At 42.3% G+C, this 17,642-nt stretch overlaps 3 protein-coding genes across 3 annotated transcripts in view; 2 read left to right on the top strand and 1 right to left on the bottom strand.

Moving 5' to 3' along the window:
- TBC1D23 (TBC1 domain family member 23) overlaps window positions 1-6,129 on the top strand; it is a 40,813-nt gene extending 34,684 nt beyond the window's left edge. Inside the window, exons 24-25 of the transcript XR_005953974.1 lie at window positions 3,672-3,790; window positions 6,113-6,129. The gene's annotated coding sequence lies outside the window, so the exon portion shown is untranslated. The remainder of the gene's footprint in view (window positions 1-3,671; window positions 3,791-6,112) is intronic.
- Window positions 1,724-13,304, top strand: NIT2 (nitrilase family member 2). Its single transcript, XM_041422437.1, has 10 exons — window positions 1,724-1,793; window positions 3,672-3,790; window positions 6,113-6,233; window positions 6,354-6,442; window positions 7,738-7,831; window positions 8,855-8,929; window positions 9,363-9,441; window positions 10,090-10,188; window positions 11,203-11,258; window positions 11,650-13,304. Exons 1-10 carry the CDS (start codon window positions 1,766-1,768, stop codon window positions 11,736-11,738), a joined length of 849 nt encoding a protein of 282 aa, XP_041278371.1. The 5' UTR covers window positions 1,724-1,765; the 3' UTR covers window positions 11,739-13,304.
- The window catches only part of TOMM70 (translocase of outer mitochondrial membrane 70), a 24,735-nt gene continuing 20,340 nt past the window's right edge, over window positions 13,248-17,642 (bottom strand). The window contains exon 12 of the mRNA XM_041422430.1: window positions 13,248-16,909. Coding sequence (XP_041278364.1) covers window positions 16,756-16,909 — 154 coding nt within the window. The 3' untranslated portion in view covers window positions 13,248-16,755. The remainder of the gene's footprint in view (window positions 16,910-17,642) is intronic.

The following is a 17,642-nucleotide window of genomic DNA, read 5'->3' as shown; positions in this document are numbered from 1 at the left end:
TACATGTCAGCTGTAGTTTCAAAACCAGGTACTGTCAAATAAGCTTTTTCAATATAGGTGTAGTCTACTGAATGTGTGAAAAGTTTCCCTTTAGGGAAGGAAAAGGGTGGTATTATGTAACTTGTTCTACTGGGTATACTTAGTGCTTTCAGATACTTTTATATGGAAACTTGAAAAATACATTTTATCTCTCTAACCCATGGGAAACTGGATTTTTGGCCTGTGCTTTGCCTCTTCAAGGGATGATACTACTTGATTTCCTACTCTTTTTCTTATTTGGGAACAAGTTGGGGGACAGCTGTTCTTTGCACCTGGAGCCCTTCAAAGTGTGATGTTTGGGGAAGAAAAAAATTTTTTTAATCACATATACTCATTCTACCAACATGGGCATGTATAAAAAGGAGGGAGGCCTGCTAAGGGCTGCTGCACTGTCTGTTGTGCCATCCTTTGGCTTGGTGAGATTGGGATGAGTGGTTCCTTTTACTGCTCCAAGGGGCAGGTTGAACAGTTCTCTGGTGGAAGGAAGGTTTGTAATTGTTACACGCAGTAGTAGTGGTTGTGCATTTTACAGTGGTTATGCACTTCCCATCTTTTATCTCTCTGCTTGTTTCCTGAAAGGGGAGGTGTGTAAGAGATTGGATAAAGATAAAATGGGTAATCCAGGGTGATCATTCTGCCATTAGGTGCTTTCAGTTTACAGAATAATCTTGTATGCTACACAAAGTCTACAATTCTACAAACATGCTTCTAAATAGCCCAGGGCTGGAAAATATGTACATGAGACAGCGATGTTTTGTGCTGAGTAAAGGGGAGCACTTGGTGTTTAAAGCCAAGGAAGAGCAGCATGGTACTTAGTGTGTTGGTTTCACAGAATTGGCAGTGTTGGACAGGACCTCTGGAGCTCATCTAGAAGGCAGGTCACCTAGACCCAAGGCAGGGTCACCTAGAGCAGGTAACACAGGAACTTGCCCAGGTGGGTTTGGAATGTCTCCAGAAAGGGACACTTCACTGGACAGCCTGTTCAGTGCTCTGCCACCCTCAATGTAAGGAAGTTCCTCCTCATGTTGAGGTGAAATTTTGTGTCTTAGTTTATGGCCATTGCTCCTTGTCCTGTCACTGGGCACCACTGACATTAGTCTGGCACCACCTTCTTTGAGATGTTTATATGCACAGATGACATCCCCTCTTAGCCTTCCCTCCTCTGGACTAAACAGGCCCAGCTCCCACAGTCTCTCCTCATAAGAGAGGTGCTCCAGACCCCAAATCATTTTTGTAGCCTCCACTGGACCCTCTCTAGTACTCCTTGTCTTTCTGGTTCTGAGGAGCCCAGAACTGGACACTGCTCCGCATCTGGAGCACTGTGCATGTATTTGTACCTTGGGGGATGCTGTTCTTGTAAAGAAAGAGGGGGATGTCCCAGGTGAATGAGTTACCTGTAAACTGGTACAGGTCCCTTGCATGAGTCCTTAGCAGACTGCCAGGGTTTGTTGGGCAGGGCAAGCAGCTCTCCGCACAGCCGGAGCTTTGGGGGCTCCGCTGTTGCTGCCGGCGCTGAACGGGCCCGGGGGGAGCGCTGCGCGCTCGCTGCCACCCAGGCAGGGCGGGGGTGCCTCATCCCTGCTCTTGGCCGCTCAGAACGCGGTCCCGGCACCAGCCGGCCGCTGGAAGGCGGCGTGAGGAGGCTTGCGGACAGGCCGCGGCCCGGGGCCGGCACTGCGAGTCCCGGCAGGCCCCGCGGGCCGCGCCCGCCCGGGCGGTGCCGGGAATGCGGGCGGCCGGCGGAGCCATGGCGTGTGAGTGGGAGCATTTCCCGTCCCTCTCCTCCCGCGGTCCCGGCGCCCGCACCGCCGGGAAACGCTGCGCGGGCCGCCGTCCCGGGTGTCTCCCGGCCCCGGTGAGACCGAGAAAGGCCTCGGCGCTAGGCGCTGGCACAGCCTGTGGAATAGTGCAGGGAGGAGGGAGCTGCGCTGGGCACAGATCGGGATACAGTGCTCGCCCTGCAGGGTCAGCTCCTCCAGAAACACGAGCGAACGGGGCGTGCTTCGCTTCCGGTGCTCTAAAACAAAAAAGCAAGCATGTTTTGTAGTGTAGTGGTACAAATGTGAACCATTATTTTACTCCGTTGCGCTTTTACCTGGTTGTGGCCTACATTGCTTTGGGTTTATCCTGAGAATTGCTTTTAACAAAGGTTTTGGGTTTTTGGGTCCCAGCTGATCAAGACTGGGAGCAGAGGTCTCTCTCCGCAGCACTGCTGCACATTTCTCTGCATTTCTGTTGCTTCCACATCCGAATGTTTGTTAGCGAAACTGTGGCACAAATACGCGTGTTCTCTTGTGGCTGAGCTTCAGTTTTGCGCCTTATCGAACTTCAAACCTGAGGCATATAATGTTATATTTATATATAGGAAAATAATATTAATTACCTTAATTACATTTCCTGGTGTTTTAAACATTATGGGTTTCTGTTTTTTTTACCTAGTACCTTTTTTTTCTTTGTCTTTTTTTTTTCTTGTACTCTGAAATGTAAGTCTTTCAAGTGGCTGAACTAAAAGACATTCCACAAATGCTGGGAACTGTTGTGATTATCTCGGTAGGTCTGGAACCTGTGGTTACATCTGTTCAGAATATCAGATGAGCTTTGTTTGCTCAGTAGAGCCAACAGTAAAAGTCTCTCCCCTGAAGAGTGGCAAAGGGAGCAGTTAATCGTTTGCTTAATCTCTAGAAATTAGCTGCTTAGCTACTGAAGTAGGAACAAAGATGTATCTCGACTGCTCCGGATCTAGTCTCATCTTCACTTGAATCAGCTTTTCCAGTTTCCCTGACCACTGGGACTGTGTTGCTTCCAGCTTTTCTTATTGTGATCTTTGACTGTATGATGGGGGAGTTTTCCCCCAGACAGGAGAGGTGCTATGAAACTGGGACACTTTTTTATATAAAGCCAGAGAGGATTGGTTGGTTGGTTTGTGTTTGTTTTAAAGAAAACAGTTCTACCTGATGATGATCAGAGTGTGTTTCCCTGCAACCTGGGGTTCTCAGAGATTAATGGAAGGAAATACAAGGGGTTTGCACAAAACTTGGCTACTTGCAGAGCCTGCAGTTGTATATCCTGCTTAGTGGGAGTAGAAGTTGTTGATAACACTTGCAACTTGGCCAGAAACCAGTTTGCTAAGAAATGATCAGGAAATATATTAACCTTTATTGGTTTTCATAGCCATTTCCAAAACTAGGTGTGAATTTAGGGATAAAAGCAAACAATTCCTTTATCTGGTGCTTTTGGGATCACCCAGTCCTTTGATGTGCAACAAGAAGACGAGCTCCCACAGTGCACGCAGCCTGGGAAGGAGGTGCTGGGGGGACCTGTGCTCTCCCTTTCTGCGACGTGGTTCCTTCCCCTAGAACATGGGCTGGGTGTTGCTGGCATGTGAGCTCTGTGATCTTTGCAGGGAGGTGGCCATGCGTGGCTCCCACTGGCAGTTCTGGCTTTCAGTGCTCTCCCTGTGGTACGAGACTGTTTCCAGAGTCAGAGATAGGCTGCAGAATGAGTTGGTAGTGGTTTGTGCATATGTTTATATATTAACTCATTTGTTTTCTTCGGTGCTCGTTACCGAATTCAAATTTGGAAGAGTTTCCTGTGGGAATTTGATGAATAATTTTTTTCTTTTCTGCCATCAGCCTTCCGCCTTGCTCTTATCCAGCTCCATGTATCTGCTGTTAAATCAGATAATCTCCAACGAGCCTGTGGACTGGTGAGAGAAGCATCAGCTAAAGGAGCAAAACTTGTGGCTCTGCCTGTGAGTAAAGATCATGGCCTACTTAGCCCTTGTACTTCAAACCCTTCAAAACATCTTTCTAGTGTTCTTAATGCAACATATATTCCTCTTCCTCCCTGGATAGCTTAGGTGCTGTATGAAGCTTTAAAATAAAACTAAAAGCTAAAAAATCCCAGGGGTTGTAGCTGGTAGCGCATTAAGAGGTGGGGAGTGAAAAGGGAAACAAAAAACAGGTTGATCTTTTTTATAGTGTAAAATTTGGTAAAGTTTTTGCTGGTTTAAATCCTAGGCAATGCCATCACTGAAATATTCAGGTAAGTGACACTGTAGTTTGAATCTTTGCTGAAGAAGTGTAGAAAAAAGACAATTTTCAGCTAAAAAATGTTGACATGAAGGTGAAAGAGGGTACACAGTAGCTCTCCTTGCTGTAAACATTCCAGACACATGAGAAACAAAATAGATTTAAAACATATTTCTAGCAGGTCATTTGTGGCTGTATAATGTTTAAGACACATTTCTCTTGAGAATTCCATGTGTGGAAACATAAATAGCCACTTAAAATGATCAATCACTTCTGATTTACTTTTTGCACTTTAGCCATAATTTATTTTGCTCAATTTTCACATAGTGGGTATGCTGACAACAGGGTGGGCTTCCCAGTGGCTTTGAGCTTTTCTCCTCTCTTCATGGGGGAACTTGTGTTACTCCTGTACATCTGACACAGGAGTGCAAAGTTCATCTCTGGGTGAACTTTGGGTCTCAGTTTTACACAAAAACAGAATGTTTTCTCTCCTGTTGTCATGGGGGAAGCATTGAGCAACCTTCCCTGCTCCTCTGTGCTAATGTGGTTCTTGTGTTGCAAATGTGACCATTCAGTATTCTGTGTAGAGATTACTATTATTTACTGGTTTCATCATGTGTACAAGCATTGAATTTTCCAGACTTATTTAGCTGAGATACTCCCTTTGCCAACTAAGATTTATGCTTTTAGAATGCAAGTTGTGGAACATGGGCAAGGCATTTCACAGACTTTTGGGAGATACATTTTGTATAGACATTAGCATGGGCATGAAATATTGTCTTTCCATTGTTTTGTTTGTTTGGGGGTCTGTTTTTTGTTTTAATAACTTCATATAAAGGAAAGTAACTCATACTGGATATGTGAAGATGGAGGCAGCTGGCTTTGCTTTCACTTCTTTGAAGTTCAGCCCAGATTTCAAAAGCCTGGGAAGCTCATTTTGACAGCCTGCAGAGACTTCCCTTCCTGCTTCCTCCATCTACAGGCTGTGCTGTGGGTTAGCTGGCACCTGCTGACCTAGTGCCCTGTATAGGGAAAAAAAGCCCTTTCCAGCTTGGATTAATTAATTCCACTTCAGGAGGACCTACCTCAGTTGTTAAGAAGTTTGCTTGAGCAGATAAAGCAGAAGTGTTTATTGTGCTCGTCACAGTTTGATTTTTTTCCCCTTTTCTTTATGGGGGTTGGGAGTGTGTTTGTCACTTCTGATGAGCAAAGGGAACAATGGATGTGTCTGAGCTGGGAGTCCCTTTCTCACAGAAGAGAAGTTGCTGCCACAGTTTGATAGCCTATCTGTAGCCTCCAGCTGTACTCCTTCAGGGTACAGGAAAGTGTTGGGGTGGAGTGTCTCATGTCCTCACATAACTGGCAAGTGTAATGCAGAGTGAAAGTTCCTCATATCTTGGGCATCTCAAATACCAGTAGCCCACCCATTTTAGGCGTCTAAACTACTGATCTGACTGTGTAAAGATCGCATGCCTGGTTCTAAAGGGATGGCAAATCTTTAACAAGGGCCTAAGTTGGAGGATACTGTTCAGTTGTGAGGAAATAATGTTTGAAGGATTGTTTTAGAAAAACAGTAAATAATTTTGAGAAATGCATGCTTTTGCAAATGTCCTTTTAAAAATGAAGAAATCATGGGCTGTGGATGAGCATTTCACGGTTTTGCGAGGATCTGTTGAGTTTGTAGCTTGTCAAATGAGAGCTGTGTAGAACTTGGCTCCTCATTCTGATGTGAACATCCCTTGTGTTCTTGCTAAGCCCAGAGCAGTGAATGTGCTATTTTTACAGCTTGCATGATAGTCTTAGCTCTTGTTCTATTTGGCATGCACTCCACAAGCACACCTGTTATATTTTCAACAATTGTTCAAGTCTCTCTGGCCTTCCTAGCATTTTCTGGTTCACTTACTGATCTCCTATAAACTAAACTACTGTAACCAAAGGTTGTTTGAGAACATGGTTAGAGAGGAGTTGGAAAAGTTAGGTACATCTCATTGTAGTGGTGTTACTGGATTTTAGTTTCTTTTTTTTCCCCCCATCTAATATAGGAATGCTTTAATTCTCCATATGGAACCCAATACTTTAAGGAGTATGCAGAGAAGATCCCTGGGGAATCAACACAGCAGCTGTCAGAAGTTGCAAAGGAGTGCAGCATATATCTCGTTGGAGGTACTTTACTCTTAGTGACCATCTCACTGGGGAAAAAATGGGCAGTGTCTGTTACTGCCATTGGATCAAAATTACATAAATAATACAGTGGGGGAAATCTCTGTTCTTGCCTTTACAAAGGATCCATTCCAGAAGAGGATGGTGGAAAACTCTATAATACATGTACTGTCTTTGGGCCTGATGGTGCTCTTCTGGCAAAGCATAGGAAGGTAAGATGGCAGAATATTGTTATTAAAAGTTTTCTCAGCATTGTTGCACAAATTATTTCATCTGTACTTAAAGGAGGTATAAGTTAATAGAATCTTGCATTAATAATAAGTTGTGTACCATCACCCATGAAATTTCATGTAACTTTTATTTGGGATATGTAAACACCACATCAAAAGGTGGTAATAAATTTTTTCTGGGTAAGGATGACAAAATACTAGAAGGTGTAACCGGCTTTCCCCATATCCTGGGAAAACCATGGTAAAGAGTGAAACCTGATCCAACTCATATATCTCTGTACCCAGGCCTAAGTCTAAAACACAGTGCCACTTGAGTGGGATCAGGATTTTCCCTCAGCTTCCTGATGGATTTATTCCTTCTGTTATAATAAATACTGTTCTTTACATACTTTGTGCTATACATGTGATTAGTGCAGACATGCAGAGTCCAAGTTGTGCTGTCACTGCTGTTTGTGGTAGATGTTTCCTTGCTGTCATCTTCCACCTCATCATTGCTTTGTGCTTTCTGGAAAACTGCCTCCCATTTGTAACTCCGGAGTCAGTTTCTCTTCATGGGACTGTTCTGTTCATTCTTATCCCCAGTTTCTGTTCATGGGACTGTGCACACAGGGATCACTCCATGAGTGAACAGCAACTTATTTCTTTTAAGGTTAAACCAAAAAGATAATGCAGGGTTGCTTGGAACAAATCAGGTGGTGCAGAAATTAATAAATATTAATTTATTCCGTTTGCTGATTCTACATTAGCATTGCTTACTTGATCACCTTGTGCAGTTCTGTGTTGCCTTCCACCTGTCACAGCACAGCAGTCTGCAAGCCCAGGAGTTGCTCATAGCCTGCTGGGTGCAGGCTTGTGCTAAGTATGAACAAATAATAAAATAAAACCAGCTCTGAGGTTAGGAAGCTCCAGTCAGGAACAACACCTTCCACTGCAAGGGAGGAATGAAGGCAGCTGCAGGCCCTCAGAGGCACCTGCATAGCTGAAGTAATGGTATTTTCTTGAGAAATTTTACAGGAATGGGACTCAAATCTTAGAGACAAATCATTAGGTCAAGACATCTAGCTGTTTTGCATGTATTTTCAACTTTAGACATGTGTATTTCTGTATAGAAGAAAATACTTTAAATCATCTTTGGGGCATCTAGCAATCTTAAATGTTTACTTTGGATCCTGACAAAAGAGTAGTCTAGATAACAGTAGAAAACACATGCCTAAAGAGGCTCAAATACCAAACAGAGAAATTGTTAGTAATTGTTATTAATCATAGTATAATTGCAGGTTCATTTGTTTGACATTAATGTTCCTGGGAAGATACAGTTCAAAGAGTCTGAAACACTGAGTCCAGGGAATAGTTTCTCCATGTTTGACACACGTGAGTATAAAATAAACTCTCTCTTTAAGGAGCTCTACTACAGTAACACTACAGTCACTCTGCAGTTCTCTTCCCCCTCCTCTTTTCCAGCAGTGGATTTTTAGACTATCAGATTGTGCATTGGATGACAAATGTAGTTTAAGTTTGCTTCAAGTGTTTGGGTCACTTCTGAAACTTTTAAAAAGGCGGTGTGGTTGCAAAAGGACAGAGGAGTACAGAGGGTTGAAGCATATGTCACCCCACTTGCCTTAATTAAAGAATGGTCCTATTGATTTGTTAGAGGGAAGTGATGGTATTTTTTATAGCAGTTACAGCTTGAAAATTGTTCTTATAAAACATGGTCTAGAAAAGAAAGTATCTAACAGCTACAATGGAACATGCTTCACGTGAGGATGATACAAAAATGGAGACAATTAAGTAGATCAGGAATCCCATTCCAGCCTTCTTGAATCAACCACCTCAGATAAAAAAGCAAAATACCTACTCGTCCCCACCCCATATTGCTCAAAAGCTGACACAGTCTGTTAACTGAGCTCTCCAAAGAGTCTTGTCTGCCACAGTCACTTTCTCCTCCTTGCAATGTGCATGCTTTAAGAAAGTACGTGGCTATTTTTACTCCATGAAAAGCAGGGAGTGTTTTCTTTTATTGAAAAAAAAAATTGAAAAAATTGCAGCTAAATGAGAGAGGAATATGTTACACAAAGACCTGATATAACATGATTTGTGGAAATGACTTTTTTTAAAGGGTAGATAAGACTGCTTCTCACGCTCTTTCTGTCCTCATGAGGCATGAATTCTCCCCCAATAATGGCCAGTGCTTGTTGGACACACATTTTTTTTAAAGGGTAGATAAGACTGCTTCTCACACTCTTTCTGTCCTCATGAGGACATTTAAATGTAGCTCCTCCTGCTGCTGCAAGCCATGTAAAATAACAGTTGGCTGGATGGCTACAGGGAGTCTTGTGCTGGTTTTGTGTACTTGTGCTGGTGATATGACTTCTGTCTCTTGTGTTTTGAGAACAGCATACTGCAAAGTGGGCTTGGGCATCTGCTATGACATGAGATTTGCTGAGATGGCTCAAATCTACGGCCAGAAAGGTGAGGCTGGGTCACCTAAGGGAGTGTGGGCAGCCCTAAGGCCAGGGCTGGGCAGGGTTGGTTCTGGGGGGTCCGTGCTGGGGGGTCCCTGTGATCAGGCATTCCTTGATCCATGTGATCAGGCATTCTTATTCCTGCCCAGTAACACAAAATGTATCCTGTGGCCAAGACTCTTACTCAGATGAGTGACTTCTCTCAGGGAGTAAACCATCACTTCCTGCTCCACATGTAGTGATGGAGTTGGAGTATCCCCACCACAGCTCTTGGCTGAAGTAACCTGTTGTGCATGGACAGGCTCTGTTTGGTTCCATTCTGGGCAGAGGCTGGGAAGTATGGAAAGAAATTTCACCTTGGGTTTCAGTGTGAAGGGCCACTCTAGGGTAAACCATCTTCCCCTTAATGATGCTTAGGTTCCAATTGTCTCTTAACAAAGGTTGCCAGCTGCTGATATATCCAGGGGCTTTTAACATGACAACAGGACCAGCTCATTGGGAACTCTTACAAAGGGGAAGGTAAGATCACAGCAAAAGTTTATTCCCCTGTTCTAGAGGAGTTTTGGTGCATGGAACTGAACTTTCTTGTGTTCCAAATGACATTTGTGTGTCAGAAGTGGTGCTGCAGGGCCACTCAGCCATTGGAGCTGTACCATCCCTCAAGCCTTGCATGGGACACCAAAATTATTTTACTTGCAAGGAGAAAAGCAGGAAGTTCTTGGCCTTTACTCCCTCCTGCCCTTGCTATGCCCTTTCAATGACCCTTTCCCATGGCTTTATAAGCACCCTTCACACACAAATTCTAGAGAGAAGAGCCAGTAACCATTTGGGAAGTGCTCTAATTACAGGTAGAAATAGACTGAAATTCCTGAATCCAGTATTGTTTATTCATTTGGTCAGCTTCAATCAATTTTGCTACATCCTGAATGAACCTGTGAATTACATGATATTTTATGCACTAACTCTGGAGCCAGGTGCTAGAGACTTTGCTTTCCAGGCTCTTCTTTCTCTGACCTTTGTATCATTCACAGTTTGGGCTAGTCATTTGGAGGATATATAGCTTGTTCTTCAGAGTGAATTCTTTCTCTTCTGCTTAATTAAATGGTATTATAGAAAACAATTCTTCTCACTTTTTCCCTTCCTTCCTTCATCTTTCTGTGAACACAGAGCTGTTGATAATCAACTCTTTGTAGCTACTGTATCTCCTGCTAGAGACGAAAAAGCATCCTATGTTGCCTGGGGACACAGCACTGTAGTAAATCCATGGTGAGTTCAATAAAATAAAAAACACCACCTTTTCTTTGGTTAAAAAAAATATTTTAGTTGACAGTCACACTTCAGTCCTACTTTTCCATCTACTGTTAAAAGTGCAAATTCTTTGTAAAAAGCGCATGAGACTTGAGCCTACATTCTCAAGATCATGATCTAAAACAGCCAAACTAAAAAAAAAAAAAAACAAGAAGCAAACTAGAACTAGTTTGAGTATCTATTCATTTTGGTAGTAAAGCATTAGTTGAACTGCTGACCTTGTCACCTTCTCCCTGAAGTTCAGTCCATTATATGCTATGCATGGGGTAATTCTCTTAAACAGCTCACACAGAACTATCTCATTTCCTCAAAGAACAACACTGCTTTGACATAAGAACAAGAAGAATGTCTTCAGCTAGAGAAGAGAGATTCTGACTTGAGCAGAAGTCACGCAGGTGCACAGGAGGTAAAAGTGACCAAATCTTCAGGCAGTTGTTTTTCTTTCAGATAAATCTACTGATAGCTCTGTTCCAGTTGTTTGCACAGTAAGAAAACTTGGTCTGTGTTGTGAGCTTTTAACTTTATGTGATGAAAGCAGTGACAGAACACTTGGGGGAGACATGGTCATGTTCAGAATTTCATGCAGAGTAAAAGTACACTATTAAAAGCCAGTAGGGTCTTCAAAGGAGAAAGTGTTCATCTTTGCCAATGTGGTTGTTCCTTTCCCCTTGAGGTATGTTGCATGCTCACAGGCACTGATTCTCAGAGTGGCTTTTACCACAGTTCTTGATCTTTGAAAGACACTTATGTTAAGTATGTATATACCACATATAGAAAGTCCCATATATAAAGCCTGGAAGGCATTTCTATCATGCCAGACTTATGGATTATGGTGCTATTTTTAGGACAGCCCTGTCATTACAGCTGTAGGCATCAAGGGTAGGAACTTCTTTTTGTACAAACAGCAGCAACTGCACTGATGCCTTGAAACCACTGTGTTAATCCTGTGAACAAATGTGCTTAATTTTGCAGGGGTGAAGTCATAGCCAAAGCTGGGGCTGAGGAAACAGTTGTATACACAGATATAGGTAAGGGAAAAATTGTTTTGGTTTTTTTCCCCACTTTTTTTCTTGAGTACAGGTTATGACACTAAGGAGAGACAGTGGCCTTACACATGCAACTACAGATGATGCAGCATTCCTCTGCCTTGTCTACCTTTGCTAGGTTAAAGCACTTGGCTCTACTGTTCTATGTACAGTACTTTACAGCTGTACCCATCTAGTTCACTTCCTTAGGGAGAAGGTGCCACCTTAGGAAAGAGCAAAGCTGAGGCGTCCTTCAGCCCTGGCTGCTCACTTGCAGTGCCCTACCACCCCATTCTCCATCAAAGCTGCTATTTTTCCCTGTCTTACCTCCGGGCAAGTCAGGAGCTTTCTTCTTTGTCTGCTGTTCTCTTAACTATTTTCTTCTCTCCTGCAGATCTAAAGAAACTTGCAGAAATACGTCAGCAGATTCCTATTTTAAGCCAGAAGCGTTCTGATCTCTATGGTGTAGAGATGAAAAAGTGAAGCTGGGTGAAGAGGAAAGGTTCAGCTGTCACAATGGTTGTTGCCTTCATCTTTGGAAGGATTTCCTTAGTAGTTGCTCCACAACTTACTACCTAATGTGCCTGTAAAGAAACCACCACATAACAAAAAACTTGGTGCAATTCTAGTATGATTGAAATGTAACTTCTGTATCTCCTCTCATACTTAAGTATTTCGTAGTATCTTACAGCTAGGATAAAGATGGAGATGAAATCAGTTCAACACAGCAGTGATTAACATTGATTTTTTATACATCATAATGTTTTAGTTACCTTCTGAAGGCTGTTTTGTAGAACACAGAAATGGAAATCTTGTTCTCTGAAACTCCCTCTCAGGTCAGCTTTAGTATTATGAAATTTTCAGTGAATTGTCAGAAAATCTAGAAGCATGATTCTTCTTACTCTGTCCTTTTTAGATGTACATGACTTAACCAAGGTCCTTGAATGCCCTACTTCTAACTTGGGAAGCTTAAAATTTAACACACTGAGCAAAACAGGCCAAACTCCACTCTGTGCCACTCAGGACACCTCAAGAAGCCGCCAGACAGAGCTGCTCCTATAGAAGAATCTGTAACAGTTTTTGGTTCATGTGTTTTGTCTGGATCTGTGTATTAAATTCTCCTTACCACAAATCCGGTTCATTGCTGAAGTGACAGGAGTTACTGTGTTGTTACAGTAATTCACACGTTGCCACACCTTTGCTCTCCATACTGCTCCTTATTAGAATGTCTAAGTGCCTGGAAAAGGCTGAGGGGAATCAGGTTGGAAAACCTGCTGCACTAAATCCTTCTGCCCACAGTCTCCCAGAAGACTGCCCAATGCTTGAATGCATTATTGCTACCATGGGCAGCTCCCATCCACTGCAGAGAAAACATTCCATACTGTGCTGCTTTTGCTGGAGACAAACTGCTTGTGAAAGATGGCTTTAAAATACTGCAAACCAGCCAAGCACGTTGCGCTTTTGGTTTTGGGGTTTCTTTTTTGAAGGAAGACATCTTTTAATATAAAAAGAACGTACAAATTATGCTTTTTATTCCTTGGAATGAAAAAAAGAAGCAACTTACCAGCCTTCATTGATAAACTTTTGCTTTTTCAGCAGCATAAAACAGCCTAAGGCTGTAAGGCTAAAAGAGATTTCAAAATACAAAAATGGGAGGGAGAGAAGGTTTTGTCTTGCTCTAGCTAACCACATTTCCCCCCAAACCATCTTACATTTTATTCATGTTCAGCAATTCTCCTCTTCCCACAGTTTTTTGGTTTTGTTTTGGCTTTTTTCTTTAACATTTCGGCTTCTCTGCAATGAGCTTGGTGTGCGTTTTATAGACACGAACAGACACTCAGCCAAACCCCAACACATCCTTCCCCTCAAAAGCCAGATTGCACCATTCCACTCGGTGGCATTCTGTATCAGCAGGTATTTTTGGTCTGTACTTTTGACTGCATTTTGGTGTACATACTGCACTGGAGCTTTTAAGAAACAAGCCACAGAGCACAAGGTAAAATGAAGGTTTATTTGTTGAAAAATAAATATTAAAAAATTAACAATTTACCATTTGAGCTGAGTTTCCTGCATTAGATTAGTGCTTCCCACATACTCAACAACCCATATTATCCATGATGGCCATTGCTGCAACTTCTAAGTCATAATAACTATTTCGTCTCTTTCCCTGCCCTCTCTCTACTTGTTCAACACACAGGAGTAAATAAATACTACCTTTGGAGGATTAAAGTGGTGCAGGACTCTCATGGGCTGACCACTTAAATCTGAGAAATGCAAAGTGCAGTCTGCAACAGGTAACAGAATCTGTGGTCTGAACTCTCCTCCCCTACAATCCCAAATGGAGAGGATGGATGAAAACCTATTACAAGCTACTTTGGTGAACTCAGCTGAAGAGCTGACATGAGCTCAGTTCTTTTCAGCCTATCAGGACAACTCTTAAGCACCTTGTTTTAGTAGGGTCTCCCGTGTGCTGCACTCAGAAGTGATGCAAGTGGGACTGTGAATTTGTGAGGCTTTCAGTGAAAAAAGTACAGTCAGTTCTTAGCCATAGTGCTTGAAGCAGCCAACACTCAACCTTTATGTTGGTAGAAAACAGGCACTTTTAGGTATCCATACGACACATATGCACCAGTATTCTGTAAGTACAGGAAACTAATCAGTAACAACCCTGAAACAGTTCCAGAATTTCAGCCTGCAAGAATTTAAATTCTTTTTGAAGAAATGGCAGGGAATTGGGCAGTGTTAAGATTGCTGGGCTGGTTGAAGCTTCATCTAAGCTGCTCTTGATAGTTTCAGAATAAGTTACAGTATACTTTTCAGAGTATGTTAGTTCCCTTTTCCCTTTCCATCTGCGGTTCGATCCTAGTAATTCAAGTCACAGCTTAGAATCATGGAATATGCTGAGTTGGAAGGGGCCCTTCAGGATCAGTGTCCAAGCCTTGGCCCTGTGCAGGACATCCCAAGAATCACACCATGTGCCTGACAGCACTGTCTCAGTGAGCAGGGACCATACACGATGAGAAGTGCTAGACAATTGCATGTAGAAGTATCCCTCTAGAGTATGCCTCTAGGATACACGGGCTTTATCCAAGTCTTCAGTACTTGCTTCCTACATAATTTCAACTTTCTTTTTTTTTTAAAATAGCAGTAATACTTGTCTTACTTCAAAGTTCACATGCACACCTGGCTTAAAATAAAACTTCAACTGTATCAGCCATTCACAAAAAGTCCCTTTCATCACAGTGATGCACCTGCATACACACAGGAAGAGGGTCACAGCTACTCAAGATTCCCAGCCCTCCTGGCTCGACTTCCTTTCCCCTGTAATCTTCAGGTCTCAAGATCATACCTCTGTAGGTGATGGAAGCAAGGAGAGATCGGATTTTTTGATTCCACATTTCCTCCTCATTCTTTCTTAAATGTTGAAGTGAGAGAAGATGACCAGGAGGCAGTCAATTATCAGTTCTTCCTAGACTTAGAACATAAGCACAGAGCTCACCACTGCAGAGAACACCTTCATCAAAACCTGTTCTTATACATGTCAGAGAGAGATACTTGAAGGTAGTATTTATTTTTTCAGTTTACAGGTGATATGTCATTTACAAAAAAATTACAGACAATGCATCCTTTCAGTGCAGTTTCAAACTAGTTGAAGAACAGGCAAAAGTCTGTGATGATTTGGAATGCTAATAATTGACAGCACATGCTTTTTTCCCTTAATTGACTGGGTGGGGTAAAGAATGGGGTACAGATGGGGTGATGAGGAGAAAATGCCAATGTAAATAAGGCCATGCGAATAAAAACTCCTCGGAGAACAGGGCTCATCAGCCTGGCATATTTTTGTTCTCAGGTAATTGCTGCAGAGATTGGAAGTTGGAGAAGACATTTGACACTTGTTACGCTCAGTGCCCCTAGAAGCTGCCAGTACATTCCTTTATCTTCAATATCACCAGTGCTATGATTTCCGATCACCTAATGAGCTACTAAAATAATGATTAAATCTCTACTCTCCTCCATTTGAATACTCAACTGTAGTTGCTGGGAGAAAGGAAGGTCAAGTTGAAAATGCAAGCTGCTGCTGTATGGTGGCACAACTACAGACCAAGACAGTTTGACTACAGCATCATTCATTTCTTTAAAAGGTTAAATACATTAGACAATTCACCACAAACAAATCTATGATTTCAGGATGGAAAGAAGCCCAAACTAGTGTGTCATAAATTAAGCTACATCATTTGCATGAGATTTGTCCAGCCACATCAGCCCAGGGAAAGGCAAGATGGACTGACTTCCACACCAGAAAGATCAACCCAAAGCAAGAGGGCCCTCTGTGAAGTTCCTAATGAGAGAAAAACTGTTTCATAATTTGCCCATCTGCTGTTTGCAGCACAATTGCTTCCTTTCTACAGTATTTGAAATTTTGGACAAAACAGGGTCTACAGAACAAGGAAATGAGTGCAGTTTGCAAATCCATTATTGGAAGTTTGAGCCTATGCTTTGTTCCTTATCTCTCTTAATCCTGCCAAGGGGCTCTTAAAAGGAGATCATAACCCAGCAGTCTCTAGAGACTGAAGAGAATTTAGATAGTCTATCAGCTGCTACACTTATGCAAAAGCATCAGAGATTAAAAAGATTATATGCAAGCATGACCTTACCTTTTGGAGCTTGACTCCCAGCAGTGCTTTCTGTTCTTGAAAGTCTCTGAACCCTCCAGAACAATTTCCCATGACATTCAAGTAAGGACTGCTGCATAGGAATACATTCTTTCTTCCAGTAAAGTCTACACTGAAGCAGTGTTACTGACCTCCTTCCCCACCTAACCTTTTTCCTAGCTCTCCTATGCAGTACTCTAGGGCTTTCTGGGGTGAAAATAAGGACTATCAAATTAATTCCCTAATAGCTGCCACAGGACTATTTCTAAGTAAGTTATACAGAGGATGGAAGGTGATTTAAGGGAAGATTGTGCATGCTTGCATATATTTACAGGTATCCTCTCCACATCTACTGACTTAAAAACCCCTCTATTATTAAAGTTTGAAAATTAATTTTTGCAAAATTGAAATCAACCCTCAAGGATTAATTGGATATAAAACCTATTTTACAGCACTGACTAGTATTACCTTTAAAATCAACAGGAAAAAAACCCACATGCTGTGATATTATTTGATAAAGCAAAAATCGCCCACAACATAATCACCCAAAATGAACCAGTGTGAAGTTTTTATTTGCATGGCCAAAATATGTTCCTTTGGTTCCCCTGCAACTTTATTTCCCTTAACACACTCTAAGGTTTCTGCTGCAGAAGGAACAAGATGCAGCACTGCATACTTCCTTGAACAACCACTCCCACAACACCTAAACATTTAACAGATGTAGCAAATGACAACACCACAAACGGGAAAAAACTAAGTTCCACCATTCAGCATGTTCTGCAACAGCGTCTTTAGGGCTGGCTGAAGTGGGCAACTTCACTTTGGAAGGTCATTTCCTCCTTGTTTCTTTACAGTGTTGGTGGTTTCAATCCATACTTCTTTGCAACTTCTGTCTGAGCATAGGCAGCATCACAGAGTGAGTAGAGGTGTGCCATCTCCATTTCCGATTTGGCCAGGTTGATAGCTTTGTTGAACATTTCAATGGCTTTGTCCAGATTACCTCTGAAAGAAACAAAAATTTAGCCCAGTTAAGACTGCCAAAGCAATCTTGTCATCTCTAAAACATCCTTTTTCTTTCACGACTTACACTCTCCACCATTAATAATTTAAAAGGACTTTGGGAGGAACCACTACAAGAACTTGTGGTGATGCTGAGTAAACTCAGAGCTCATTAGGCTGTCCAAGCCTAATCAGCTAGGACACTTGTTAAACAGCCTTCCTCTTGAGAGTCCCCACAGGTGATGGTGCAGGATAAAACATTTTCCACAGGACACCAAGTTCACTACAAAGACAATGCTGGGCAACTGAATGAAGTCTCGTCTCCCCTGAAAGGACTTAGTATACAAAAGAGGAAAACTTGCACAGACAGAAGCACATTATTTAAATAGGAAATGCTTGCAAAATTTCTCATGGCAATAGTTTGTCTGTCCTTTAGAGGACTAGACATATTAAAAAGAGACCCTGTACTGTACTGCCATACTGTACTGTCAGCTACACCCCAAGCCTTTGCACAGCTGCAATACAATGTTACAGAGCAGGGCATTCCTCTTTCCCTCAAGAATCCTGGAGTCCTCTTGGCTGCAGGAGAAAACAGCACAGGATTCTCAGTAGAGACAGTCCAATGTCCAAGGACAACATCAGATACACACAAAGCCGGGTAATGATTAAGGAAGTCACTTTAAATGCAGAAGGGATGTATTTAAACGTCCATTAAGTATGAAATTGGTGATAAGAA

This window comes from Onychostruthus taczanowskii, unplaced genomic scaffold (genome assembly GCF_017590055.1).
Source record: "Onychostruthus taczanowskii isolate IOZ18803 unplaced genomic scaffold, ASM1759005v1 scaffold73, whole genome shotgun sequence".
In the NCBI taxonomy this organism is placed as follows: domain Eukaryota; kingdom Metazoa; phylum Chordata; class Aves; order Passeriformes; family Passeridae; genus Onychostruthus; species Onychostruthus taczanowskii.
Note: the sequence above shows the minus strand (reverse complement) of the source record. Positions and strands in the feature narration are given on the sequence as shown.

Excerpts from the sequence above, each read along its gene's own strand:
- NIT2 (XM_041422437.1), top strand. The coding sequence starts at position 1,766 with ATGCGGGCGGCCGGCGGAGCCATGGCGT. Across the intron at positions 7,832-8,854 it reads TTTCTCCATGTTTGACACAC|CATACTGCAAAGTGGGCTTG; the intron begins GTGAGTATAAAA and ends TTTTGAGAACAG. Across the intron at positions 9,442-10,089 it reads GAACTCTTACAAAGGGGAAG|AGCTGTTGATAATCAACTCT; the intron begins GTAAGATCACAG and ends CTGTGAACACAG.